The sequence below is a fragment of the Peromyscus californicus genome, unplaced genomic scaffold, assembly GCF_007827085.1.
Source record: "Peromyscus californicus insignis strain IS unplaced genomic scaffold, ASM782708v3 Scaffold_7__1_contigs__length_154581171, whole genome shotgun sequence".
Taxonomy (NCBI): Eukaryota; Metazoa; Chordata; class Mammalia; order Rodentia; family Cricetidae; genus Peromyscus; species Peromyscus californicus.
The window spans coordinates 66930305-66956557 of record NW_026294595.1 but is presented as its reverse complement, the minus strand read 5'-3'; the positions used below and the strand labels follow the sequence as shown (position 1 = coordinate 66956557).

Below are 26253 nucleotides of genomic sequence, written 5' to 3'. Positions count from 1 at the left end.
GAGTGCTACTTGGATGTCAGAAATGGGGAGAAAAGAAAGGCACAGAGGCGGCACTCACAGTCAAACCTTCATTTTCTCCGAGACACTTCAGCCCTCTGGGGGCCACAGTCAACAGTCCAGTCACCCCTGCATTTACTTCAGGGAGGGTCACTTCATGATGTGTTTCTCTGCTGCCTGTGGCCTCCACTTCTCCAGGTATAGTACAAGTATATCCTTCAGACCTCCTGAGACACCTGCTCAGGCCAAGGGTTGACGCTAACAGTAGCCTCAGCCACAGGGAAGCTTTGCTGTTGGATGACCCAGTTCCTTGATGGCCACATTTTATGCTCCCACTGATTCGCAGTTTTTGCCTCTAAAAAAGTACCAAGGGACAATGTCCTCTAAGCCATTGCCAAAGTGGTGGGCTAGAGACGAAGGCGTGGTGGGAGAGCAAGGCAGGCCAAGCACCGGCCTCTTCGGCTTTGTTTTTTTGTCCCAGGCCCTGAGTGAAAGCTGAATGCTAGTCTGTATCTCAGGTCCTTAGGGAGTATAGAAGAGGCAGATCCCACTGGAGAAGGCCAGTGTCCAACATAGTACATGGTAAACATCAGGCATGGAGGTGGTGAGCCTGAGGTGCCATGGGCCCGGCCGAGCCTCTCTCATTCATTTGGGCTTAAGTAATCAGGGGGGCTAAACCCAGGGACTCCTGTCCGTGGGCTGGGATCAGCAACAGTCAGGAGCGAGGACTCAGCCCACCTCCCCTAGGAGGCGGAGGGAAGGGGACTGAGTGGTTGTCAAGCATGGTCTTCCCTGTCTGCAACATGGTGGTAGCCAGGAGGCTGGGCCTGCATCCGGAAGAGGACCGTGAGGAGCAACACTATGAGAAGGAAGAGGATGGAGCCGCAGACAGCCAAGGCCACAATCACCTCTAGGCAGGGGAGGGGAAAGGTAACATTAGTATTCATCCAACAAATAGAGAGCACTACCCCATGCCAGGGACTCTTCACAAAACGTGGATATACACGGGTGGTCAAGACAACCTGCTCTTACAGAGTTTACGTTCTAGAGAAGCGATCGTTTGATGGTGATGACACATTAGTGATGCTATATGAGCAAGATGAGTTACTCAGAAAAGAAATCACTGAGGAAAGAGGAGCAGAGACCTGGGGTCGAAAAGTAAAACAGATCAGAGAGTGGAGTGCTGGGGTCGGGGTAGAAGGACAAGCAAGTACAAAAGACCCTGGTACTGGAATAGGATCGGGGTTCTGGATTCAGCAAGAAAATACCACTGGAGCAGAGTAAGCAAGGGGCACTAGGAAAGAGGAGACAACCAGACCAAGAAGAGGCTGGGTGGTCATGGTAGAGAACTTGGGTTTGGTGTGTGATTAACACATACACACACACATTAAAAAAAAAAAATGCATGGTCTCATATAGCCCAGGCTGTCTTGGAACTGGCTATGTAGTAGAAAACAACCTTGAACTTCAAATCCCCCTGAGTGCTGGAATTAAAGGTATGGCCCACCACACCCAGCTTATACAGTGCTGGGGATTGAACTCAGGGTTTCTTCCCTGTGTGCTAGGCAAGTGCTCTAACAACTGAGCTACACCTCCAGCCTCAGTTTATATTTCTTAAGAGATTAACTGCTGCCTTGAGACTGGTAGGGACAAGAATAGAACCAGAAGGAACATTAGGTTTTGAGCAGTTCAGGCAAGAACTGATAGTGTTAGGGCGGAGAAGCAAGAGCTCGGTATCTGAGAAGCTGAATCTGCTAGTGGACTGGGTGGTGGAGTACGAGGGAGAGAATGCCCAGCGTTCCACTGTGCGACTATGAGACTGATGGGGCATCTATTGAATTGAGGACTTAGGACGAACCGAGGGGAGGAGATGCTGTTTTAGACAGCTTAGGTGCCTTATTTGACACCCACGTAGAGAAGAGGCCTCAGGGTAGCAGTAGCTGGGGGAGAATCTAACTCAGAAGTCATAAATCTGTAAGTCATACTACACGAGTGGAACTTAACTTACCATGGAGATAAGGTAGGGGAGCCATGGGCTTGGATGAGATGCCAGGAGTCAGGACAAACAGGAGAAGAGCTAGGGACAAGCCTCAGGCCAGTCATTGTTTAGTGAAGAGGAAGAACGGTAAGGAAGTTGTAGTAAGTGAAAATCGGAAGTCATGAAAACGCTACTGTTCTGCAGTGCTGGGTAGGGGAATGGATCCAGGGTTTCACATGTTAGCCATGGCTTCTACCACTGAGCTATGTCTGCAGCACTCAAAGAGCACGTTTAAGGAAGGAGAGACAGCTATGGCTTCTGCTGAGAAGTGAGAGAAACTGACCGAGAACCGTCATTTCGGCAACAGCTTTGTTGAAGCAAAAGATGACATCAAACTGTTTAATGTCAGTCTGAGGAAGTAAAGCCAGAATGTAGGCAGCTCTTGGAAGGATTTTACCCAAAGGGATGAGAGAGAGAAAGAGAGAGAGAGAGAGAGAGAGAGAGAGAGAGAGAGAGAGAGAGAGAGAGAGAGAGAGAGAGTCAGAGTCTCAGAAGTCTTTGTTAAGCTTTGCAATGGGAGTGATCCAGTGGAGAAGAGAACATGTTCTCAGTGAAGGGGAGACGAGACCCAAAGAGTGTAAGTGGAGAGGCTGCACCTGAGTACTAGCGTATACAAGCAGGTAAGCTGGGAGAATGACAGTTCTTTCCTGGTGACTCTTATTTTCTCAGTAATAAGAGTATCACCCGAGGGTGAAGAATGGGGAGAATATATAAATATGGTATTAGGGTTGAAGAAGCTGTCCAGGGAAAGGCAGGAAGATGGCTGGAAATATGACTGCTCCCGGAAGACTTGTGGACGTGATTTTTTGTTTGTTTGTTTGTTTGTTTTGTTTTTTGTTTTTGTTTTTCGAGACAGGGTTTCTCTGTATAGTTTTTGGTGCCTGTCCTGGATCTCGCTCTGTAGACCAGGCTGGCCTCTAACTCACAGAGATCCACCTGGCTCTGCCTCCCGAGTGCTGGGATTAAAGGCGTGCGCCACCACCACCCGGCTGTGGACGTGATCTTAACACGCACCCAGGACAGGATAAGCACAGAAGCAGCTGGCAGCTTACCTGTGTCTGCAGTATCACTTGTTAGCTGGCACTCCTTCTGCCAGTCCTTGGGTATGACAGGCTCTGTGAGGCGGAGGAAGTCCTGTAGTGGGCAGCGGTGAGGGCAGCCAGGCAGGATCAGAGGCCAGGGTGCCTTCTTACTGTCATTCCGAAAGTACATCTCCACAGAGAAGTTCCTGAAGAGTTGACAGGAGGCAAGATGGGGGATGCTCACCATGCCCATACCTGAGTCTCTGGGCTGCCTTCAGTCCTCTTAAGTGCCCCTTTAGAGGACACCCTGGTAGTTCCACTTACCCATTGTCTTCCTGATACAGTTCAAATATGTGGCAGGAAGCATAGGGGGCTTGTTTTCCGTTGTAGACATTCAGGGCCATTTGCAGAGCAACCAGGGTGGTATCATGCTGTAGGGAGAGGGAATGCCCAGAAGACTGGTTGCTCCTTTACATGCCCAGGAACTGAATCGGGGAAAGCACCAGGTTCCTGGCTTGACACTTGAGTGTTGGGGGATTTGGAGCTTACCGCAGAGTAAACCAGAAGCTTAGGGAATTGGGAGGTGGTTGCCATCAGTGTCAGGTTCTTCAGTATCTGAGCCAGCAGAACTCCTGAAGAAGAGAAATCCTGAGTGTCAGTGTCTTGAACCATCCTCATCTGCTAGTCTGTCTGATCACCAACCCAGAGGACTCTTCCAGTTCATGGAGACCTTACTGGAACTCTACACCACCAGCCGCCATGAACTGTCAAGCTGACATAGGACACAGCTAAGGCAAGCTGTCAGTATTTAGACACGGGTGCCAAACCTGAGCCAGGAGGCCCTGATTATGACCGATTTAACAGTGTGGACACAGTGTAAACTTAAGACTGCCTCACAGCACACAAAGGGTGCTCACGCCAGGGCAACTGCTGTATGCAGGCTCTGAAAACGGCAGTGTCCAAGGTTTGAGAAGGCATGCCCCTGAATGCTTAAATGAAGTAACTGGCACATGTATTTCCCTCATCCTTTTCTCCAAAGGCCTTAGCAGTTCTCTGGAGGGAGGCATGCAGTTAGGAAAGAGAGGAAAGGTCTTCTGACATGGGTGAAACTTGAGGGAATGGCAGGCCAGGTGTGGTGGCGCACACCTTTAATCCCAGTACTCAGGAGGCAGAGCCAGGCGGATCTGTGATTTGAGGCCAGCCTGGTCTACATACAGAGTTCAAGCTGGCCTGGCCAGAGTTGCATACTGAGACCTGTGACTCAGGCTAAATGTCAGAGGACCAGGAGATTTGGGTGACTAGCAGGGATGGCAAAGGGGAGATCTGCTTTTGAAAGAGCAGAGAATCATCTTAGGCAGAACAGTGTGTGAGAAGCTCCCACAGAAGATTGTCAGTGCTGGAGAGTTTGGGAGGGTGCTGACATGCTGTCTGTGTCACTCACCCCCCTGAAGTCGGGCCTTCTGTACTTGCTCGTGGATCCCGAAGAGGAAGAGGAAGCTGAAATCCTTTAGCTGGCTCAGACGGTGCACCGTTTGGGGTGAGGCCCAGGGCGGCAGGAGCAGCCCATGTGTTTGCTGTGTATCGCAGCGGGCAGGTTAGCTCCCTAGGCCTAGGCCAGAGCCTCTCCAGGGGTGGCTTTCTTCCCCAGGTGGGGAAGGTGCCTGTGTGTGTGAGGGAGGAAGAGGAGAGCAGAGGTGAGGCGGAGGGGCCACTGCAGACATGGCAGGCAGCAGGGTATTGGAAAGGATGCTCAAGCAGGAAGAGCAGACTCAGCAGAAGGAAATCTCACAGCACTGAGCTCTGGATGGAGAAGGGTACAGATTGCTGACAACTAGTAAACCATTTCCCACTCTGAGGTTCTTTTTACCCGTGAGGGAAGTTCCCAGGTTACATAAGCGCTGGCCTGCTGGGCCTTCCCGGTGGGGATGACAGTAGCCAAGCAACATGCTCTGCTGCCCTAGAGATCTGGACCTGCTGAGGAGAGAAGAGCAATCCCAACAGGCACCCAGGTCAGCTCACCTCACAAAAGAGTGTGTCATAAACATTCCAGATGGTCTCTAGGGTCAGGTTCGTAAGCCCTGTCTCATTGGCCACCATGTCCAGAAATTGCTATGAAAAATGGATCAGGAGATCAGTACTGTTCTGGGGAAAGGGCACTCTGATGACTTACACCTCAACCCCCACTCACTGCATTCTGAATACTCCTGTTCTGATACTCTGGTGTCTGCCGAGTCTCATTCTGCAGCTGTTCATAACGGGGACATGGGCCCAACGGAAACTTCAGCAACTGCAGATTAAGGGGCAAACGGGCAGAGGAGTCTGGGATCAGTATCAGTAGGCCCATAATCATAGTTGTCCCCTCACCACTTCTTAAGAAGGGCTGATCGGTCTTACCCTATCTTCAGTGATGGGCACGGTGTGAACAGGGATAGGCTGCCATGAAATGTTAGGGTTGAAGCGCTGCACTTCACTGGGAGGGAAGAGTCCAGCCAGGTTGGCCTGAGCACTCATGAGAGTTCGGTCAAAGTCAGTGCTTCGCACATAAACCTGTGGATTGGCAACATGAATCTGTCTGTGTGTGTAAAAGCACTCTGGCTCCTCACTAGAGCCCCAGGGAGAACCTGTTCTGGATGGTTACTCAGCACGTTATAAACTTACCAGGAAGATCCAGGTCCTGTTCCTCAAGGCCCCAAACATTCAGTTAAAAGCTACAATTCAGTCTGTGGGAATGAGCAGGCTGGCCTCAAACTCACAGTGATCCACCCGCCTTTGTCTCCACAATGCTGGGATTAAAGGTATGTGCCTCTAATTCCAGCCTGGTACATACTCTTAATCCCAGAATTTGAGAGGCAGAGGCAGGAGGCTCTCTGAGTTCAAGACTAGCCAGGGCTACATAATGAGAGCCTGTCTAAAAATTAAACAAAAGCAACACCCCAGAGTCCTAATGATGGATACCACACTCCTCACCACACTCCCTTTCCCCCTTTATAAATGAACTTAAGAGACCAGGGAGGGGGAAAAAAGGAACAGAGAGAGGTGGCTTGTGAAAAGAGAGGAAGAAAATAGGGAAGGGCGAGCTCAGGGCAGAGCTGAGTCTTTAGGGAACAGTACCATGTAGAGGACTGAGACAGCTGTGGCTGAAAGCAGTAACCACAGAACAGCTATCTCCATCACTGGGGTAAGCAGAGGACCTCAGCAGCCAGCACACTTGCCAGTTTTCACTACCCCCCTTTATCGTGGCTCTGCCCGGGGCTCCCCTATAAGCTCCAAGAAGACAGAGCTCATAACTATATGGTATAGCATTATATGAAAAGCACTAGCACAGAGCTTGCCCCTTGGATGACAATAAATGTCTTGGATAGAAAGCTTATTTGTTGTTTCACAGAAAGTACTTTACCAGACCCTTCCTTATGCCTGAGTTGGACCCTTGGCCAGTTTTGTCTCTTCCCAGACAAGCAGAGACAATTCAGACTCCAGAGCAGTATTCTAGACAGCTCTTAGATGTTTTGTCTAGGGACCAAAATTTCAGGAGGGAAGCCAGAATGCCTAGCCTCACCCTTAGATTCTCTAAGGTCAGAAGATAATCCAAAGATCCCATTCCTCATGCCAATCAAGCTCCCAGTCTTACCTCTTGGCGGTGGTAAGAGGTGTTCAGAAAGCCTTGGTAGCGCTGCCTCAGAGCCTGGCCTAGCTCCCAGTGCTGCAGCATCCCCTCCTGTGGGTAAACCTGAAGGTTAGGACAGCGCAAAGGGAAGAAGGGCTGGCTCACAGGCCCTATGGCATTTAAGATCCTTCCCTTGGCAAGGAGTGAGTTTGATCCCAAAAGTTAAGTGGTCAGTTGTGAATGACATTGTCCTGGGCACAGAGGATTGTTAAGAAATCTGGTCACTGGGCTGGAGAGATGGCTCAGAGGTTAAGAGCACTGGCTGCTCATCCAGAGGACATGGGTTCAATTCCAGCACCCACATGGCAGCTCCCAACTGTCTATAACTCTGGTTCCACGGGATCTGGCACCCTCACACAGATCTACATGTAGGCAAAACACCCAACGCACATAAAATTAAAAAGTGAATTATTAAAAAAGATAGAAAGAAATCTGGTCATACCCAGAGAAATAACTCAGTGTGCTTAGCATAGACAAGGTCCTGGGTTTGATTTCCAAAAACCACAAAAACAAAACAACCGCAAAATAGAAATCTGGTCCATCAGAACCCATGTGGGAAACTAGCAGTTTAGGGAGGCTCAGTTTCTGCGATCCAGACGTGACCCACTCTATAGTACATCCGGAGGCCTTGTAGGTTGGCTTCTGACCCACCTTGGTTAGCTGACCAAACCCCTGGGGCCATTTCTCTTCCTGATAGGGGTCCTTGGGATATGTCTTCACTGGTGACCGATCTCCATGTCGATACAGCTGAGTAAAGAAAATGGTTTGTCTACAGATTTGTCTACCTTCTGGGTCTTCTGGTTAAGGACAGGGCCCACCTTTGCCCATGTCAGAAAAGGAAATCTCATTTCCCTCTGGGAAGCCTTTCCACTAAGCAATGAAAAGAGAACCCCAGTTCAGGAGATTCCTAACAAGGCCATGCAATGTAACCCAAAATAATAGGCAAAGCCAAAAAGCACAGGTAGAAAAGAAGAATTAGTGCAAGCAGTGCATTCTGGGGGAGGAGGCGGGCAACGACAGGGAAAACAAAGATCATCAAAGTCTCTATGGGTGACTCTCAACCTTTTAACTACACTCCCATCCTTGGGAGGAAGCATCCCAGGGAAGAATATCCTCTAACATTACTTGGTTGCCCTGCCCTGCAAAATGGCCTAGGGCTCCAGATCAATTCTGAATCCAGCCTTGCAACCCATCACGGGCCAACTGCTTCCTAAACCAGTTCTTTCTCCTTGAGAAGTGAGAACCCCGACCCCAGAGCACAAGCCCTGCCCCTCCCTCGACCAGCCGGCCTTTGCCCTTTCAGTTTTGGCAAACCCGTCGATGACTCCGTCACCCATTACCAAGGTAACAAAGCGCAGGCTCCGGGCTTGGGTGGGTGGCATCACCGTTAGGCACATGCCAAGAAGAAACTGGAGGAGAGCTGCCTGGCTCCAACCAGACTGCCTGCCCGCCATCACCGTTGTTGGCTGTGCAGCAAAGGGGCCGGAACGCCTTGGGCGGTACCTGCTGCAGACGCCCGGATGCATTCGTAAGAACACTTGCCGGAAGTGTATCTTCGCCATCTTTCTAACGGCGGGCGGGGTGTATGTGAGAAAGACTGGCGGGCGAAGGCGAAATCTGGGAGGGAATGCTCACGAGAAGGTTTCCGATCGGCGGTGATGGACGAGCTCGGGAATGTAGCGCGATATTCCGGACAGAACAGGCTTAAGGACCTCGTTTTTGTAGAGGCCCTAGGTCAGGCTTGCCTCTTCCTCTACCAGGCTGGTGGTGCTTGCCCTGGGCAGGGTCTTAGTCTGGAGAGCGAGCGCCTCCTCTGAGGAGTGCTTCTGAGAGTGATCCCGGAGCCTCAGCTGGTGCAGAATTGGGGTGAGGTGTGGGGAAGGATAGGGCCTCACTTTCTACGCCTGTCTTCTGTGTGTAGTTTGAGCCTTAGCTCTGGCACGGTTTCCCTAAGTGGTCTTGTTTGGGGTGTAGGGTACTGCATGTAAACAGACCTTTGGACTCTCTGTGGCTTTGAGGTTGGTCCAGTCTAGTCTACCATTCATTTCCTGAACAAACCTTTAGTTGCTCTCCCCAGTTTTATCCCTTTCCCTGTGTTTTTCCAATTCTAAATTAAATTAGGCTCAAAACATCATGCTTCCTCTCAGGGGACTTGGGTTGTATAGGATGTTCAGATTTCCCAAACCCATTGCATCGAATTCCTAGGGGAAGAATTTCAGACAACTGGGGCTGTAGTTTGATGCAGGCATGTAACTGGAATTTCCACAGAATCAGAGTCAGACATTAGCCTTTAGGATTTAGGGACAGGTAGCCAGCCTGGGCTCCAGATTTTGTGACTCCAGACCTTATAATGACACAGTACAGGTCAGATCTTAGGCCCTCGGTATGCTTCGATGCAGATCTTCCTACCATAAACAACCCCCCCTCAAATTATCTGCCAACAAATCTGATGAGAACTTACTGTCCCAGGACTTCAGGTCAAATTGTGTACTGACTGCCTAAACTTTACTTCTAAAGTCAACCTTGACAGAGACCGAGTGAGCAGAGTAAGAAGGCTTGAAAACTAGTTTTCAACTAAAAACACACACAGAAAAAACAAACCCCTAGCCAGGAGGTGGTGACACCGTCTTTAGTCTCAGCACACAAGAAGACAGAGGCAGGCAGGTCTCTGAGTTTGAGGCCAGCCTGGCCTACAGAAAAAGTTCCAGGACATCCAGGGCTACACAGAGAAACTGTCTCCAAAAAACACAACAAACAAGCAAAACAAAACATTTTCTGTGTATGGGTGTTTCTCACCTGCACGTCTATCTGTGAAACGTGTGTACAGTGCCCTCCAAGGCCAGAAGGCATCTGATTCCTTATAGATTATGGGTTTTGTTTGTTTGTTTGTTTTTTCCAGAGCTGAGGACCGAACCCAGGGCCTTGCCTTGCTAGTCAAGCGTTCTACCACTGAGCTAAACCCCCAACCCCTCCCTATAGATTAGGAAGAGCCGTGTGGGTGCTGGGAATAACACTTGGATGTTCTGGCAGAATAACCAGTTCTCTTAACAACTAAGTCATCCCACCAGCCTTTTTTGTTTTGGTTTTTGTTTGTCTGTTTTGTTGTTGTTTTTCGAAGCAGGGCTCTCTGTGTAGCCCTGGCTGTCCTGGAACTCACTCTGTAGACCAGGCTGGCCTTGAACTCCAAGATCCCCCTACCTCTGCCTCCAGCATGCTGGGATTAAAGGCGTACACCACCACACCCAGCTAGTTCTTAACTTTCTTAACCGCAGGTTCCCTAGTTCTTAACTTTCTTAACCACAGGTTCCCTTATAAGTCACATGAAAAATTAGCCCTTTAACGTGAACATAGAATACAGTTTTGCATATAATCTCAAGTGATTCACAAAGATCCTCCATATGTTTATGAGATTAGGAAGCCAATCCAGAGAGAAGTGATTTGCCTAAGCTTACACGGTGAAGAGAATGGACTGAAATTCAAACTTGCTTGGTTTTGTTATTTGTCTTTTGAGACAGGTTCCCGTATAACCCAGGCTGGCCTCACACCTCTGACCCTCCGGCCCCCACCTGCTGAGTACTGGAATCACAAGTGTGTGCTGCCCAACTCAGGGGTCTTCTTTCCCCGAGTTCCCTCCCTTTCTTTCAGATAGGATTAGGATCTTGCCATGTAACCCAGGCTAGCTTTGACCTTTCATTCCTGCCTTATCTCCTAAAGGTCCAAAGCATATGCTGCCACACCTAGTTTGAAATGGAAGTTTCCTGATTTCTAGTATATAATCAGTTGTTTGGTTTGTTTTTTTTAAGTATCTATGTATGTTTTGTGTGTGTAGAGGTCAGACACAGCTCTCAGGAGTCCATGCTCTCCTTCTACAATGTGGGTTCTAAAGACTGAACTCAGGTGGTCAGACTTGACAGCAAGTCCCTTCCCTGCTGAACCATCTCACCAGCCCACACCCTGAACATAAAATGGGCTATGGTGGTACATGCTTCTACTTCCAGACAGCGGCAGGTGGATCTCTGTGAGTTTGAGGCCAGGCCGGCATAGTTAGTTCTAGGACAGTCAGGGCTACACAGAGAAACCTTGTCTTGAAAAAAAATAAAGAAAGAAAGAATGCTTCACAAATTTTCTTGTCATTTTTTTTGTGCAAGGCCTATGCAAATCGTTCAGTATTGTTCCAATTTTAGTATATGTACTGCCACGAAGACACTGTAATGGACAGTTTCTTACAGGCTGTTCAATCAGACTGCATATATGGGAGTCCCAAAGTACCTTGAGATTTTTAGCAAAAGAAACCTTTCACATAAGTGGCATCAAATAAAACATGACTAACTGACAAGTGCATAAGTGGGAGTTTTTTGCTTGTTTTGAGACAAGGTCTCATTTTGTAGGTCAGGCAGGCCTACAACTTAAAATCCTCCTTCCACTGCTTCTCGGGTGCTGGCATTGTAGGCAGGCTCCCCCACATTCATCTCAGGGAGTTGTTTTAAGACTGTTTTGTTGTCCCAGCACATGGCAGACTGATGCAGGAAGATCAGGAGTTCAAGGACAGTTTCAGTTACACAGCAAGTTCAAGGCCAGGCTAGGCTATAGGAGACCTTTTGGTATAACTTACTCTGCAAAATTATCCAGGCCATTGTGCTTTCAGAAGGTAAATCTATAGCTCTCCACATAGAATAAAAATCCTTCATGCTTTGCCTTTCTTCCCCTTGCTCAAGTATGTCTGTCCCCTTTGTGTGTCTGTCTGTAAGCATGCGTAGGAAGGATTGGTGAAGCAGATGTTATTTCAGTCTTTGTAGTGTGAAATGATTTCAGGATAATGTGGGCACTGAACATTGATGGTAGGAGCAAAGCTTTGCTTTTGTGATTCCTCAGCCTTTGCATTATTTTCTACAGATGATTTGAAGTTATCCTCACCTTGTTTCCTTACAGTTGGAAAAAGAAAACATCATGTACATGGATAGATATTTGCGGCCCTATTTCAGACCAAATAAATTTGCTGTGGGATGTCTTTCTGTACGCTGTGAATATGTGTTGCTTTGATTGGTTGATAAATAAAGCTGCATTAGCCCATGGCAGGGCAGGATGGAGCCAAGTGGGAAAATCCAAGGGAGATAGGGAAAAGAAAAGAAGGAGAGTGGGGAAGACACTGCTAGCCGCCACCAGGAGAAGCAAGATGTAAAAGTACCAGCTACATAAATCAGTTTCTGAAAGTGAGGTCAAGTTTGAGAACAATTGCTCTACTCTGTGTTGGCAGATGCAGACCTAAATACAGGTGAGTTAACCATCTCTTTTTCTCATTTTTAGAGACAGTCTTGTATAATGGGACAGAGTAGATTTGCTTATTTTATTTTAGTTTGAATTTGAGCATGAGCTTATTTTTTACTTCTGTGCTTACATGTGTGTATGCACATGAGTGCAGGTGCTCATGGAGGCCAGCAGAGGGCATCTGATCTCTGGAGCTGAAGTTACAGGTGGTTGTGAGCCACCCAGCATGGGTACAGGGAACTGAACTTGGGTCTTCTGTAGGAGCAGCAAGGACTCTTAACTGGTAAGCATTCTCCAGTTGGGAGCAGAAGCTTTTGAATCAGTTTTACCTGTATTCAGTTTCAATATGTATGCCTTGTTAGTAACCTTCTCCTAAGATTTTCTGTGAGAATACATGAAATGATAACACATGTAGAATGAATTATGCAGAAAAGCCTAAACAAATACTACTTTTCTTCTTTATGTTCTGCCTTTCTATATCATGTCTGAACATATGGGGTTAGGAAACGGGTTCCCAGGTTCTTCTTTATTTTGTGATTAGGAGATTGGACAGAAGTCAACGTGAGCAGGTTCCCAGGGCTCTGGAAGATGGTTCCCTCACTTTCTACTCAACTAGAGCACTGAAAGAAGGATCCAGAAACAGTAACTGCCCCAGCCCACCTCTGCAAACCTTACTTTATGGCCTGCTTAGAGGGAAAGATTGCCTTTGAGGGAGTTATTTACTAGTACATTTGTCCAGGACCTGGTAAATGGTGCTATTTCTAAGCCTAGAAGCAACCTTTGGAAATTTGGGGTGGAGGAATCAGAGATGTGACTTGTAAGATTCCCCAAGGATGTTCCCAGGGATGTTGCTTTCTGTAAGAGCCAAGAAAACATGGGAAAAGCCCATAGGACTGGGATGCCTTGGCCTTAATTACACTGTGGGTTGATGGAACTGTGCCATGAGGGTGGGGCTGGTAAAGTAGGACATGTGTGCTTCTAGCTGCTGGTCACCTGATTGCTTGCCCTGGCTTGGGGCAGAAGTCCCAGTGGTCAGCCACTGGAAAGTCTGTGGAGATACCATCAACAGGTTTTAGCCTTCCCCATTTTTCCCCTCTCCCTTCTCTTTGTGCCGAGCTCCTCCACCACCTGAAACCTGAAGGGGTGGGTGGTTGTGGTGGTGAGGTACTGGCAATGTTGCGTCTTTTACAGGAAACTGAGCTGCGCTGCCTCCCTGGCTGGCTTGGGGGAGGACCTGCTTGTTCAACAGCTGTCTCTAGCCTGGGTCAGTGGGCTCCAGACTGGGTTGTGTATGTGTCTTCCTGGGGCCTAGGAAGCACCCTGGGAAGCAATTAGGGAGTCGGGAAGGAGCAGGATTAGGAATGGATGAGGGAGACATTTTTTTTAACCCCTAGAAAAGGTCACTGGGCTTCAGGCCAATGTTACATCTCAAGTTCCTTGAAATGAAGTATATCAGGGACATCTCTGAGTGTGCCACTATGCTGGGACATGAGCAAGGGGAGAGAGCTGGATACCTGATGAGTGCTAGGACTGAGCAGTCCCAGTCTCTGTGGCTGCTGTCCTTGGTTTCTACTTTCCCAGGATGACAGGCCTTGTGAAAATAGGGGAAGGAACACATGAGAAGAATGGACAGCCTTGTGCTCGTGATTCATAACTGTCCAGACCAGGGTGGAGGCCTTGTGAGGGGCGACCTTGTGACGAGAAGGAACAAGAGCCAGAGGCAGAAGCTGAAGATGGGGGCTGCCAGAGGGGCTTTTTCTGAATGTGAAAAACGAGTGCATGGGCAGATTTCACAACACCCCCACAGCCCGCTGTCTTACACGTGTTCCCAGTCTCGGCCTGTTCCCTTGGCTCAGCCTGTGCTTCCTCTCATCTTTCACCAAACCCCCTTTCTACTTCAGTTTTCTCGTCCTTCCCCACCCTGTTCTTTCGGGCCCGCCCCCACAACCATGTTCACTCTTGCCCTCTTTCCTCTGTTTTCCTCCCTCATGCCCTCCCTGTTCATCTCTGTTCTGGTCCCTCTGGCGCTTGTCTGGCCCCTGTCCTATGCTTTAATGTGGACCCATGGGAATTGGAGTTCACAGCAAAACAGGAAGGGCCTGTGAGCAGGAAACTGGGAATGGGGCAGGGGGTGAACAGCCAGCAGTAACCTCAACTCCTGCTTCTCACATCTGAATTGAAGCATTTGCAGAGCTCTGCAGCCCACCGGCCCTGCTGCCCACCAGCCCTGCCGATCACCAGTCCTGCAGCCCACCAGCCCTGAGGCCACCAGCCCTGAGGCCCACCTTACCTGCAGCCCACCAGCCCTGCTGCCCAACAGCTCTGAGCCCACCAGCCCTGCAGCCCACCAGTCCTGTAGCCCACCTTACCTGCAGCCCACCAGTCCTGCCGCCCACCAGCCCAGCCAATCACCAGCCCTACCGCCCACCAGCCCTGCAGCCCACCAGCCCTAGCTTCTTCCCATCTCAGAACTTTTCCTCAGACCCGAGAATGCTCTAGACTTGAACACAGGAAGAAAAGATCAGTGGGCCTGGAGGAAGGACATCTGGATTCTGACCTCAGCTTGGCCACTAACTGTGTGGTCTTGGGCAAGCTCTCAAGAGAGCGTCAGTAAATGCTGTAAAATGGAGTCATTTACCCTTTCTGCCTCCCCCTTGGAGTTGCGCTCAGGAGCCAAAGAATAGTGAGGAGTTTGTATATGGAAACAGATTCAAAGGGTTGACCATGTATAGGTTCAAGGTGATGGCAGACAAACCTCTAAAGGAATCGGAGGGGAATGATAACCCTGCCCATCCTTGAACATTAATGACACACTGTGCTGATTTTTCTTTTATGAACATTAGTGTTTTGCCTGCATTTATGTCTGTCTGAGAGTGTTGGATCCCTTGGAACTGGAGTTACAGACAGTTGTGAGCTGCCACGTGGGTGCTGGGAATTGAACTTGGGACCTTTGAAAGAGCAGCCAGTGCTGTTAACCTCAGAGCCATCTCTCCAGCCCCCGTTGTGCTGATTTTTATTCTCACATTGATCTTATGTGTCAAAACTATTATTATTATCCCTACTCAAAGAGAGGTTCAGAGACATTAACTTGCGCAGTCAAGATCAGACAAGTGAATGAGGACGAAGTTCTGCCAAGGAGTGCTTTCCTGGCATAGGCTGTAGCCCCAGCCCTGAGGTTTGAACCCAGAACCCAAATGAGAAATGATTCTGCTGAGTTGAAATAAACTCAAGCTAAAAAGTATGGGATAGAAGAGGCACCTATTTTTCTTCGTTTGTTTACTTATCATTTAACAAACAGAAACATAGTATCTACTGTGCTTCATCTCTAAGCCAGCTGCTGATCCCCTTGGGAGATTAAATCAATGAAACTTGATGTGTTCCTTCAGGGCTGAATCTCCTGTCCCAGGCAGCAAGGCAGGAAAGCTATGGCTGTAGATTCTGTAGCTCATGACACCACCCCAGATGGGACTGCTCTCTAGATAGGCGACCTGCTTATCTGTGGAGATCTGTACTGGGCAGGCCCCCTGGGTTGCTAGCATCTGCTCCTCTCCCAGGCCTCTGTCGCCTGACCTCTTCCCTTCCCTGTCCCCCCTCAGGGCACACAGACTCAAGCTCACTTGAAGGCCCAGCACCTGCTTGTCTTCACCCTTGGAGTACTACCCGCTTGGCTCAGTCCTGGGGCTAGTGGGGAGAGCTTGGCGCCTTCCCAGAGGCAGGGGAGGAGGGAGGCTGGGAACACAGGCTGGGCCTTGGTGTCGCAATTCCGGGCCGTGCCGGGACCTTTGCTCTGCGAGGTGTCTATGGGGGGAGGGGGGGAGGGAACGCTGACTCTGGAGGCTGCTGGGATTAGGGTGGGGGTGCCTGAGAAGCAGTCCTTCTGTACCAGCAAAGAGCTCCCGGGTGAGGAGAGGAAGGAGACACATGGAACTGGGCCGGTCTGCGGGGAAACGCGACAGTCTTGGTAGAGGGTAGGGGACAAGGTGGCGCCGGCTAAGGGGGTGGCCGGCTGGGGAGGAGTTAGCCTGGTGGGGAAGCTACCTCGTGGGCGGGGGCCTAAGGAGACTAAGGGCTCCGGGTCGCGGGGAGGAAGGACCCCTTGTCGGTCCCTCCCCTCAGCCTTTTCCTACTTTACTGCTTGTCCCTGCCGGCCCCTGTGGGCTCAGCTCTAGTCACTGGCTGCCCGCTGCGGCCTCGAGGGCCGGGCACTGCAACACCCTCTTCTCCAGCAAGGGGGCTCCAGAGACCAAGCAGCCTGCAAGTCTGGTGACCTGGGGATTGGTTTATCTGGTCGGCTCCTAGACAGTGGTCCCGGGGGCTCTGTCCTTGCATCCGGGTTGGGGAGCGATGGGATGGGAAGATATTCTTAGGGAAGAATCTCTGGGGGAAAATGAGGAATAATGATAACAGGAGTTCCGGGCAGGGACAGAGTTTTTCTGGGTCTCAAAAGAACTGGAGGGGTTCTGGGAGAGGAGGCCCTGTACTGGGGAGAGTCTTGTGATGAGAACTTTATGCTGGGACTTCAGAAATATTCTAACAAGCAGACTCAGAGTGAGCTTGGATCCAGTCTCGTGGTCCTGCTAACTCTGGCTCTCTCTACTGTTAGAGGTGGGTGCAGAGAACATGGGACAGTCCTGAGACCTCAGACAATTCAGGATTCTGCTCTTGGTGCTACCACCCCCACCTGTGTGGCCATAGGCGGTTTCTTTAACCTCTTTGAACCTTGGTTTCCTTATCTTTAAAATGGATTTAAGAACAGTCCTGATAAACCGGGCGGTGGTGGCACACACCTTTAATCCCAGCACCCAGGAGGCAGAGCCAGACGATTTCTGTGAGTTTGAGACCAGCCTGGTCTACAGAGCAAGTTCCAGGACAGCCAAGGCTATACAGAAAAACCCTGTCTTGAAAAACCAAAATAAAGAAAGAGAGACTAGTCCTGACAAGCTGGAGGTATCGTTCAACGGCAGGCAGATCATTTGCCTAGCCTGCATGAAGTTCTGGATTCAATCTCCCTAACTGAAAAAAATAATATAAAAAGTCCTGACTTCATAGGGATATAACAAAGAAGGCTTTACAGGCTAGTCCATGGCAAGTAAATGTCAGCTGATAATCTGAGGACGGATGGAAGGTAGCACAGAAGGGAGCCTGGTTCTGGAGGTGTAACCTGGGTCATTCCTGCAGGACAGTGTCTTGGTAATGTCCAGGGCTCCAGGAAGAGATGTCCTTGTGGCTGGAGGCTCCAGGACCTGGTGTTTGTCCTGGTAAGCTGCTTTATTCAAACCTTCTCTCTGAGCCGAGGCCTCTGACTCCTCTCCTACCCCAGGAATCAGCCCCCTTCACTGCCTGCGTCCCGCACTTCTTAGCAGCACAAGCCAGATCTGTTCTTAGTGTTACTTGCCTCAGACCCTTTGCCCTGGTTCTAGTATTTGTTCGTGAAGTCCTCGGTCTGGATTTGCTTCTGGGGAAAGCCGACATGTCTCATGCTTAGCTCTCACTGGAGAGTTCTGTCTGATCTAGGAAATGGATGCTCTCCAGCACCCCCGAGGGGACAAAGCTTAGCATCTTCATCTAAGATCTTTTTTTTTTTCTTTTCTTTTCTTTTTTGGTTTTTTGAGACAGGATTTCTCTGTGTAGCTTTGGAGCCTATCCTGGAACTCGCTCTGTAGACCAGGCTGGCTTTGAACTCACAGAGATCCGCCTGGCTCTGCCTCCCAAGTGCTGGATTAAAGGTGTACACCACCACGCCCGGCTTCATCTAAGATCTTGTTGTGCAAAGGACTGAAAGTGACTAGTCCTAGATTCCACATGATCCTGGAATCTGAAAGCATGAGCTGGGGCTTGGGTGCCTTCTTTTTCTGTTTTTTTTTTTTTTTTTTTTTTTTTTTTTTTTTTTTTTTTTCCCGAGACAGGGTTCCTCTGTGTAGCATGGCTATCCTGGAACTCACTGTGTAGACCAGACTGGCTTCAAACTCAGAGATCCACCCGCCTCTACCTCCCAGAGATTAAAGGTGTGTGCCACCACTCCTGGCTAGCTTAGCTGCCTTCTAAGGGTAGAGTTAAGTTTATAGCCAAGACATTTGGGGATGGAGTCTGGATAGGACACGAACCCATCCATACTCCCTTCGTGCCTCTTTTTGGGCTCAGACTCTGCAACGGAATTATGGAAGACAGAAACCCAAGATGCAAGAGACCAGGGAGGCAGCAGCTGCATCGTCAGGGAGGAAGCTAGGATGGCCCAGTCTGCTGGAAGTGCTTTGAGGATGGGGTTGGAGGCAGCAGAGCCCACAGCCCTGCTCCCCAGGGCAGAGACCTTTACAGAGCCTACAGGTAAGAAGCACCCGGATTTGGAGAAGGTAGGGGCTCCCTAGATCCGAGAGGGGAACTCTGGGGTCCTTTGCCTTCTAAGGTCACAGTTAAATCCCACGTGACTCTGGTGTGAATTTGGTCTGTATCTTAGGCATTTCTGAGCCTCAGTTTCTTTGTGATTTGAAATTAACCCTCATGATTGTCCTGAGGATCAATGCTTATAAAGAGCTCATGCAGTACCTAGGACATAATAGTCCTTGGTAAAGGACAGCAACTGTTATAGATTAAGCCAGGCACTGTGGCATGCCCTGGTAATTCAAGCTACTCTGGAGGCTGAAGCAAGATCACTTGAGCCTAGGAGTTCAAAAGTTCAAAACCAACCTAGGCTATATATTGTGAATCTGAGAGATGAGGGAGGAAGGGAGAGAGAGAGAGAGAGAGAGAGAGAGAGAGAGAGAGAGAGAGAGAGAAAGAATATCATTCAATGAAGGGAAGAGAATAGAGTGCCCAGCCAGGAGTGATCAAGGAAGGGAGGACATTAAGCCTTGTGTCTGTATCCAGAGCTTCGTCCACAAAAGCGGAAAAAGGGGCCAGCTCCCAAAATGCTGGGGAATGAGCTGTGCAGTGTATGCGGGGACAAGGCCTCTGGCTTCCATTACAACGTGCTGAGCTGCGAGGGCTGCAAGGGGTTCTTCCGCCGCAGTGTCATCAAGGGAGCACGCTACGTTTGCCACAGCGGTGGCCACTGCCCCATGGACACCTACATGCGGAGGAAATGCCAGGAGTGTCGGCTGCGTAAATGCCTCCAGGCGGGCATGCGGGAGGAGTGTAAGTGTCTGGAGCAGGAATTGGGAAGAGCTGATGGGAGACTATTGACGCCCTGTTGTGAAGGCAGATAGATGCTTATTCCTGCGGGGCTCTCCTGAGTGTGGATTAAAACTCCCTTAACCAGGCATAGTGGCAGCACTAGGGAAGCCGAGGTGGATCTCTGAGTTCAAGGCCAGCCTGGTCTACAGAGTGAGTTCAGGGACAGCCAAGAGCTACATAGTGAGACCCTGTCTTGCAAAACAAACAGACAAAAAACACCGAAACAAAAACAAAACAAAAAAGAAAGAAAAGAAAAAGAAACACCTTCCTTGCTTTCACACACATTTTGTTCCTGGAGCATAAAACCGTCCATCCCCCCTTCCCCATCGCTGCCTCTTGTTCACCCTTACCCCGCTTCCTACTTCACATCAGGCCCTGTCTTTAGGTGTCTTGTCAGAAGAACAGATCCGCTTGAAGAAACTGAAGCGGCAAGAAGAAGAGCAGACTCAAGCCACGTCAGTGTCCCCCAGGGTTTCCTCAGCTCCCCAAGTCCTGCCACAGCTCAGCCCGGAGCAACTGGGCATGATTGAGAAGCTGGTTGCTGCCCAGCAACAGTGCAACAGACGCTCCTTTTCTGACCGACTGCGAGTCACGGTACTTGATGACCTGGGGCGAGGTGGCTGTGCCCGAGGCCCCAGCTAACTTGTTGTCTGACTCACAGCAATTTGCTTTTTCCTTCCTTGCCCACCCTGGGTAGCCTTGGCCCGTCACACCTGACCCTCAGAGCCGGGAAGCCCGACAACAGCGCTTTGCCCATTTTACTGAGCTGGCCATCGTGTCTGTGCAGGAGATCGTTGACTTTGCCAAACAGCTCCCTGGCTTCCTGCAGCTCAGCAGGGAGGACCAGATCGCCTTGCTGAAGACCTCTGCGATTGAGGTGGCTGAAAGGGAATGGGATGAAGGGAGAACCAGAGTAGGCTTATCTGTAGGGGACCTCCAGAGATCCAGCTTGGAGAGTCTGAGCCATTGGGAAAAGGAGTCAACCTCCTTCCAAGGGCCACGTACCAAGAGCAGCCCCTTCGTGCCTGTTTGAAAGCTGCTGCTTGTGTGCAGGTGATGCTTCTGGAGACGTCACGGAGGTACAACCCTGGGAGCGAGAGCATCACCTTCCTCAAGGACTTCAGTTATAACCGGGAAGACTTTGCCAAAGCAGGTGAGATCTAAGATGGCCAGGGCACTGGCGCTTTCCATCATGGGGCCCATCAGGAGAGCCGTGGACCTGAGGTTTGGGTGGTTATACAGTGGGGACACCACTTGTTTTTCCAAGAGAGAAGTTTGGGATGTTGATCAGTCACTTCAGCTGCTCCAAACAGACCTCTGTCCACTGACACATGTGAGGTTTTTGTAAGCATCTTCTTGGAGGAGACCAGGCCCGGCAGAGCGCGGGGGTGGGGTGGGGGTTCATTCTTGCTTTAACCAATGAAGCTCTACTTAAATCTGCGTTGTGCTTCTGCTTAAAAGTTGAAAATATTGTATAGCTAAGAAAGCGTTTTGAAAACCACTGTATCAGCCTTTTGAGACAAAAGGCAAGAAACCCTTTTCAGATAATGCTCTTTAAGATCACGCAGGCTCACTCAAGCCTGACTCTCTTTCTGTCCCCCACCCGGTGAGCTGAACAACCAGGGCTGAAGCATAACAAACGTGCAGAATAGGAGAGCTGTAGGATCAAATCCAGTGTTTCCTCTGGATCGGGTGGAGTTGATGCTGGGGTCTGATGCTGCTCAGTGCTAAGCAGTGGAGGGTTCTCTTATTCAGCTGTTGGGGATGCTTATGATGAGACAAGTGGGGCTGGGAAAGGATGCAAGTCTGGAGGAGTGGGGCTGGGAAAGGATGGCAGAAGTCTGGAGGAGACTGAGGACTTGGCAGCTGAGAGAGCAGGCTGTGAAATACAGCGAACGTTGTGCCTGTTCTCAGGGCCGATAGTTCAGAAAGCTTTCACTGGCATCTGGTGACTCAGGCTAACCCCTGAGCCCCTTGTCCCAATGTGGCCCTTCTAGGAAGGCCTCCCTTAACTGCAGGGGAAGGCAAGGCTCTGTCAGCCCCGCTGCGTTTCTTTGTTTTCTGAATGTCGGGGTACTTAGTGGGCAATATGAAGGTGCTGTCCAGACTTAAAACCAGCCCTGTCCCTCTTTCCCACCAAACCCCCCTCAAACGGTTGCTGACTTTAGACTTCCTTAACCCTTGCCTCTGTCAGGACACGCTCCTTTCTGAACCCTTCCTGTTCCTTCAGCACTCGTGGATTTGGGCTATCTGAATCGGCACCTATTTATAAGATTTCTTTATTTAAGCAGTTTTGATGTCATCGTGTTTTTCATTTCTCATTTTATCAGTGTGTTTTTGGGAAAAAGGAACAGAAGCCTCTTTTTATTTTTTCTTTCTTCTCTTTTTAACCATTTTTTAACGTTTGTCTGTCTTGTTTTTCTCTCTCACTCTGTGTGTGTGTGTCTGTGTGTCTGTGTGTCCGTGTGTCCTGCTTTTCTTTCCCCAGAGGCTCTGTTTTGTCAAGTCTCTCCCAACCCCATCCACTGCCATATGTTGCGTACAATGGCTGACTAATGTGAACCAATCTCATGTGAGGGATTCCTCCAGCGAGCATTAGCAGACCCTCACGAGGGCACAGCGCAATTCCAGAACCTTCTTTTTTTCTTTGTATGGGGGGCTTTTGAGCATATTTTGGAGCTTAAAATTTCATCAAGAAATGCTTTATAAAATGAAGCTGGCCTCTTGACTAGATCAACACATAACGCTGGATAGACATCAGGGTGAAAGTACAGGAAGTGACTCATCAAGAGACCTGGATGGAAAAGCGTAGCAGATGGCTGCTGAAAGAGATCTGAGAAAGCCTAGAAAACAGTCTGGGGCGGAGACATTGACAATGCGAGGGGAAGACATGTTCAGCAGGTGCCTCGCTATAGGTCAGGGGTTATTGCATACTCATTGTCTTCCCTGAAAGAAGACTGGTTGATTATTATTGGGTTTTGTTGTTGTTGTTGTTTTAAATGGGGAGACACATATGAAGATCAGTGGTTCAAGTCCATAGGCTGGAGAAGTAGTGTGCATCTGTAACCCCTGTGCTGGGGAGCAGGCAGAGACAGGCAGATGCCCAGTCTAGACTCAATGGCTTGCTCCAGGGTTAGTGAGAGTCTGTTCAAACACAGTGGAAAGCAATGAGGAAGACATCTGAGGTTCACTTCCGGCCTCCGCAGAGCAAATGGGCATGTGCACCCCCTTCCCACGTCCATGAACACACACACAAGTTCAAGGCCATCCTTGGCTAGTCTGGGGACTATATGAGACATTGTCACAAAACAACAACAACCAAAACAAAACAAAAAACCAACCAAACCCAAAAACAAAAACCAAGGTAGAAGCCAGGCATGGTGGCACATGCCTTTAATCCCAACACTCAGGAAGCAGAGAGAGGAAGATTTATTTGAGTTCTAGGCCAGCCTGGTCTATATAGAGTTCCAGGGACAACTAAAGGCTATGTAGAGAGACCCTGTCTCATTACACAAAAAAAAGGTCAACCAAGCTCAGTTGGTAGAGTGTTTTGCCTAGTGAGGGCCTGGATTCAACTCCCAGTACCACATGAACTGGCTATGGTAGTAAATATTCATAATAGTACCACTCATGAGGCCTGAAGTCCAAAGTCACCCTCAGCTACATAGTGAATTTGAGGCCAGCCTGGGCTCTATGGGACCTTTGCACAAAAATGAAGTCTTTTTAAAAATTTAATGAAGCCAGGCAGTGGTGGCGCATGCCTTTGATCCCAGCACTCAGGAGGCAGAGGCAAGCAGATCTCTGTGAGTTCAAGGTCAGCCTAGGCTACAGAGTGAGTTCAGGAAAGGCACAAAGCTACACAGAGAAACCCTGTCTCAAAACAAACAAACAAAAAAATTTAATGAACACATAGTAGATACCACATATACATTTATTATTCTAAGAAGTTTATAAGGTAAATCTTATTATCTCCAGATTACAGGTGGGGACTCTAAGGCACAGATAGGTTAAATAACTTAACCACTTCACCCAGCTTAGTAAGTAGCAGATTCAGGGGAGTCAAATCCTGGCAGTCTCGAACTGCAGTCCACACCCTGAGCCACATTCTATCCAAGATGTGCTCTATCAGCTGTAGCCTAGTATTCAGATAAGGCCATTTGCCAGCCAAAAAGGGCTTCTTTATAAGCAAAGTAAAAGATATCTATTTCTAGAAACATGACATCCTTGAGAATCCTAATAATTGTTGTTTAATGCAATACTTTTCATGCTAAACCTTCTGCATACTTACCTTATCATGTAACCATCTGTATTAGTTACTTTCTTCAGTTTCTTGACAAAATACCGGCCAAAGGCAACTTAAGGAAGGAAGGGCTGGGGCTGTAGAGATGGCTCAGAGGCTAAGCACACTGGCTGCTCTTCCAGAGGTCCTGAGCTCAATTCCCAGCAACCACATGGTGGCTCACAACCATCTGTAATGGGATCTGGTGCCCTCTTCTGGACTGCAGGGATACATGCAAACAGAACATTGTATACATAATAAATAAATCTTTTTTAAAAAAGAAGGAAGGGCCGGGCAGTGGTGGCGCACGCCTTTGATCCCAGCACTCGGGAGGCAGAGCCAGGTGGATCTCTGTGAGTTCGAGGCCAGCCTGGTCTACAGAGCGAGATCCAGGACAGGCACCAAAAACTATACAGAGAAACCCTGTCTCGAAAAACCAAAAAAAAAAAAAAAAAAAAGAAGGAAGGTTGTATTGGCCCCTGGCTTGAGCATGTAGTTCATCATGGGGATAGGTGTAGCAGTAGATGTAGAGCAGTGGTTCTCAACCTTCCTAATGCTTCAACCTTAACTGTGGTTTTGCTACTGTTATGAACCATAATATAAATATCTGATATGCAGGATATCTGATGTGACCCCCAAGGGGTCACAGCCCACAGTTGAACCCCTGATGTAGATAGTCACATGGGATCCACAGTCGGGAAGCAGAGACAGATGAATCGAGTGCTCAGCTTTCTTTTTATTCAGTCCCTCACAGACATGCCCAGAGGTCCGTCACACCATCACGATAGGTTTTTGTTTTGTTTTGAGATAGGATCTTGCTATGTGGCCCAAACTGGTTTGAAACTTGGAATCCCCTTGCCTCAGCCTTTCAAGTGCTGGAATTACATTCACGCACTACCATTCCCAGCAGACTGGTTTTGCTCGCCAGTTTCCACCTGACTCGAATTTCACAGAGGAGATGTAGAGAAGTTAAGTGTGTTCTTGCCCAGCAGAAACCTGGAGACCTTTCAGTGACTTCCTAGCAGTCCCCCACATTGAGTTGGAGGATGTTCTCCCCGTGCCCGCCATAAGCCTCAGTGTCCCTTCCTCCCCAGGGCTTCAGGTGGAGTTCATCAATCCCATCTTTGAGTTCTCCCGAGCTATGAACGAACTGCAGCTCAACGATGCCGAGTTTGCCTTGCTCATCGCCATCAGCATCTTCTCTGCAGGTGCGGAGGAGGGCCAAGAGGGAAACCTAGTCAGAGACCTTCACCCAGGAGGGCTGTAGTCCCTCCAGGGCAGGAAGCCTGGGTGTGGAGGACCCTGCTGTGTTACTGTGGATGGGAGGTTGGGTGGGATGTGTCCCTATTTGGGAGTTATGATTTGGGGTATGGAACCAAGACCTCGGCCAGACCTGCTCCTCAACTTTGTTGGTGACCTATAGACCGGCCCAACGTGCAGGACCAGCTCCAGGTAGAGAGGCTGCAACACACGTATGTGGAGGCCCTGCATGCCTATGTCTCCATCAACCACCCCCACGTGAGTCTCCTCAGTGCCTTTTTCTTCTGCTCTTCAGGCCCCTTTCCAGATATCCACTTTGTTTCAAGACTCTTGCTTACACCCAGCATGGGCAGTTCTTTACTTTCCTTTCTCAAAATTTCCCTGCCCCGCTCTCCTTCTCTAGGGAAGAGCAACAGCTAGACTTCCCTCTTTCTTTCTTCCAGGACCGACTGATGTTCCCACGGATGCTAATGAAGTTGGTGAGCCTCCGGACCTTGAGCAGCGTCCACTCAGAGCAAGTGTTTGCACTTCGGCTGCAGGACAAAAAGCTTCCCCCGCTGCTGTCTGAGATCTGGGATGTCCACGAATGACGGTTCTTCCTCCAGGTCCTCTGTGCTTTGGGACACACGACTGAGGCTTACGGACTGCTTCCTAGAGGTGGAGCAGACTGAGAAGGGCGAACCTTCCTGGGAGCTGGGTGAAGGAGATCCTTGCATGGCATTAAAGGAGAGTCAAAGGGTTGGGTGTTGTGTGGCTGCTGGGCAGTTGGGGACCTACTATCGTAGTGCACATCTGAAGACCTTATTGACCCAACCAAATAAACTAGCCAGGAAGGCCCCTTTGCACAGGGTTCTTCAGGGCCCTGCCCATCTTGTCTCTACCACTTCCTGTTTTTCCCCATAGGGCCCCAAAGAAATTCTCCACTCTCATTCTGCAGCCAGGCTGTAACTGCCACAGGGCTCTTTCACCAACAGGTCTGGCACTTGGAACAGAAAGGCCAAGATAGGGAAACCAGTTTCTGGATCGAGGGTAAGGGTGCTGGGGTGGAGGAAGCCTGTGTCCATTAGAACCTGCCTCCACATTCAGGAGAGGGACAACAATCACAAGTGACAGCTTTTGTTCACTAGGCCCGCTGCATAAGAGAAATGCTTAGGCTTTGGTGCACCTTCCCCTTTAATGATCAAGGCAGAAGCAGGTGCTCTTACTGTCTGGGGAGGAGTCGGAGCTTCAGCAATAACTCAGCAGTACACCTCACGTGTGTGTGTGTGTGTGTGTGTGTGTGTGTGTGTGTGTGTGTGTGTGTGTGTGTGTGTGACGTCTCACTTTTAACACTGGCATCTGAAAAGGAGTACAGCCTTAAAGACCCCAGGCCGGGTAATACTTCCCTTCGGGCTCTGGGCCCTGGGGGACTCGAAGAAAAGTCCCCGGAGGCTCGTGGAGGATGACCAGTGTTTTGAGTTGTCAAAAGGATTGGACTCCATTTCCCAGCGGGCATCGCGGCGCCGTTCTCGTTTCCCCCTACCTTGGTGTAGGTGATACCTGGCAGCGCCAGCCTGAAG

At 49.5% G+C, this 26253-nt stretch overlaps 2 protein-coding genes and 1 non-coding gene across 13 annotated transcripts; 1 reads left to right on the top strand and 2 right to left on the bottom strand.

The window, feature by feature from the left end:
- Positions 1-54: 54 nt before the first annotated feature.
- On the bottom strand, positions 55-8174 carry Acp2 (acid phosphatase 2, lysosomal). Its single transcript, XM_052724665.1, has 11 exons — positions 8061-8174; positions 7372-7467; positions 6685-6771; positions 5451-5603; positions 5245-5343; positions 5076-5165; positions 4498-4630; positions 3606-3688; positions 3381-3487; positions 3087-3262; positions 55-907 (listed from the first exon to the last, which is right to left on the bottom strand). The coding sequence occupies exons 1-11, from the start codon at positions 8172-8174 to the stop codon at positions 774-776; spliced, it is 1272 nt and encodes a 423-aa protein (XP_052580625.1). The 3' UTR covers positions 55-773.
- A 146-nt stretch (positions 8175-8320) lies between these two features.
- Nr1h3 (nuclear receptor subfamily 1 group H member 3) lies at positions 8321-25563 on the top strand. Of its 11 annotated transcripts, none has more exons than XM_052724660.1 (11): positions 8321-8586; positions 11650-11992; positions 12140-12268; positions 18127-18309; positions 18850-19116; positions 19541-19749; positions 19853-20032; positions 20209-20308; positions 24529-24642; positions 24858-24952; positions 25138-25563. In XM_052724660.1, exons 4-11 carry the CDS (start codon positions 18213-18215, stop codon positions 25282-25284), a joined length of 1209 nt encoding a protein of 402 aa, XP_052580620.1. In that variant the 5' UTR covers positions 8321-8586; positions 11650-11992; positions 12140-12268; positions 18127-18212; the 3' UTR covers positions 25285-25563. The 11 variants fall into 11 exon arrangements, with proteins under 11 accessions (XP_052580620.1, XP_052580621.1, XP_052580616.1 ...); XM_052724653.1 differs by lacking the exons at positions 8321-8586; positions 11650-11992; positions 12140-12268 and adding exons at positions 15792-15885; positions 17164-17243; positions 17892-17990; XM_052724652.1 differs by lacking the exons at positions 8321-8586; positions 11650-11992; positions 12140-12268 and adding exons at positions 15845-15953; positions 17164-17243; positions 17892-17990.
- LOC128102726 (U6 spliceosomal RNA) lies at positions 10820-10925 on the bottom strand. The gene has a single exon (XR_008215492.1). It is a non-coding gene; the product is annotated as a U6 spliceosomal RNA (small nuclear RNA).
- Positions 25564-26253: the final 690 nt, after the last annotated feature.

Excerpts from the sequence above, each read along its gene's own strand:
- Acp2 (XM_052724665.1), bottom strand. The coding sequence starts at position 8,174 with ATGGCGGGCAGGCAGTCTGGTTGGAGCCAGGCAGCTCTCCTCCAGTTT. Across the intron at positions 5,344-5,450 it reads TGCCCATCACTGAAGATAGG|TTGCTGAAGTTTCCGTTGGG; the intron begins GTAAGACCGATC and ends CTTAATCTGCAG. Across the intron at positions 4,631-5,075 it reads ATGACACACTCTTTTGTGAG|CAAACACATGGGCTGCTCCT; the intron begins GTGAGCTGACCT and ends TGCGATACACAG.
- Nr1h3 (XM_052724653.1), top strand. The coding sequence starts at position 17,201 with ATGTCCTTGTGGCTGGAGGCTCCAGGACCTGGTGTTTGTCCTG. Across the intron at positions 19,750-19,852 it reads CTGACCGACTGCGAGTCACG|CCTTGGCCCGTCACACCTGA; the intron begins GTACTTGATGAC and ends CACCCTGGGTAG. Across the intron at positions 24,953-25,137 it reads TCTCCATCAACCACCCCCAC|GACCGACTGATGTTCCCACG; the intron begins GTGAGTCTCCTC and ends TCTTTCTTCCAG.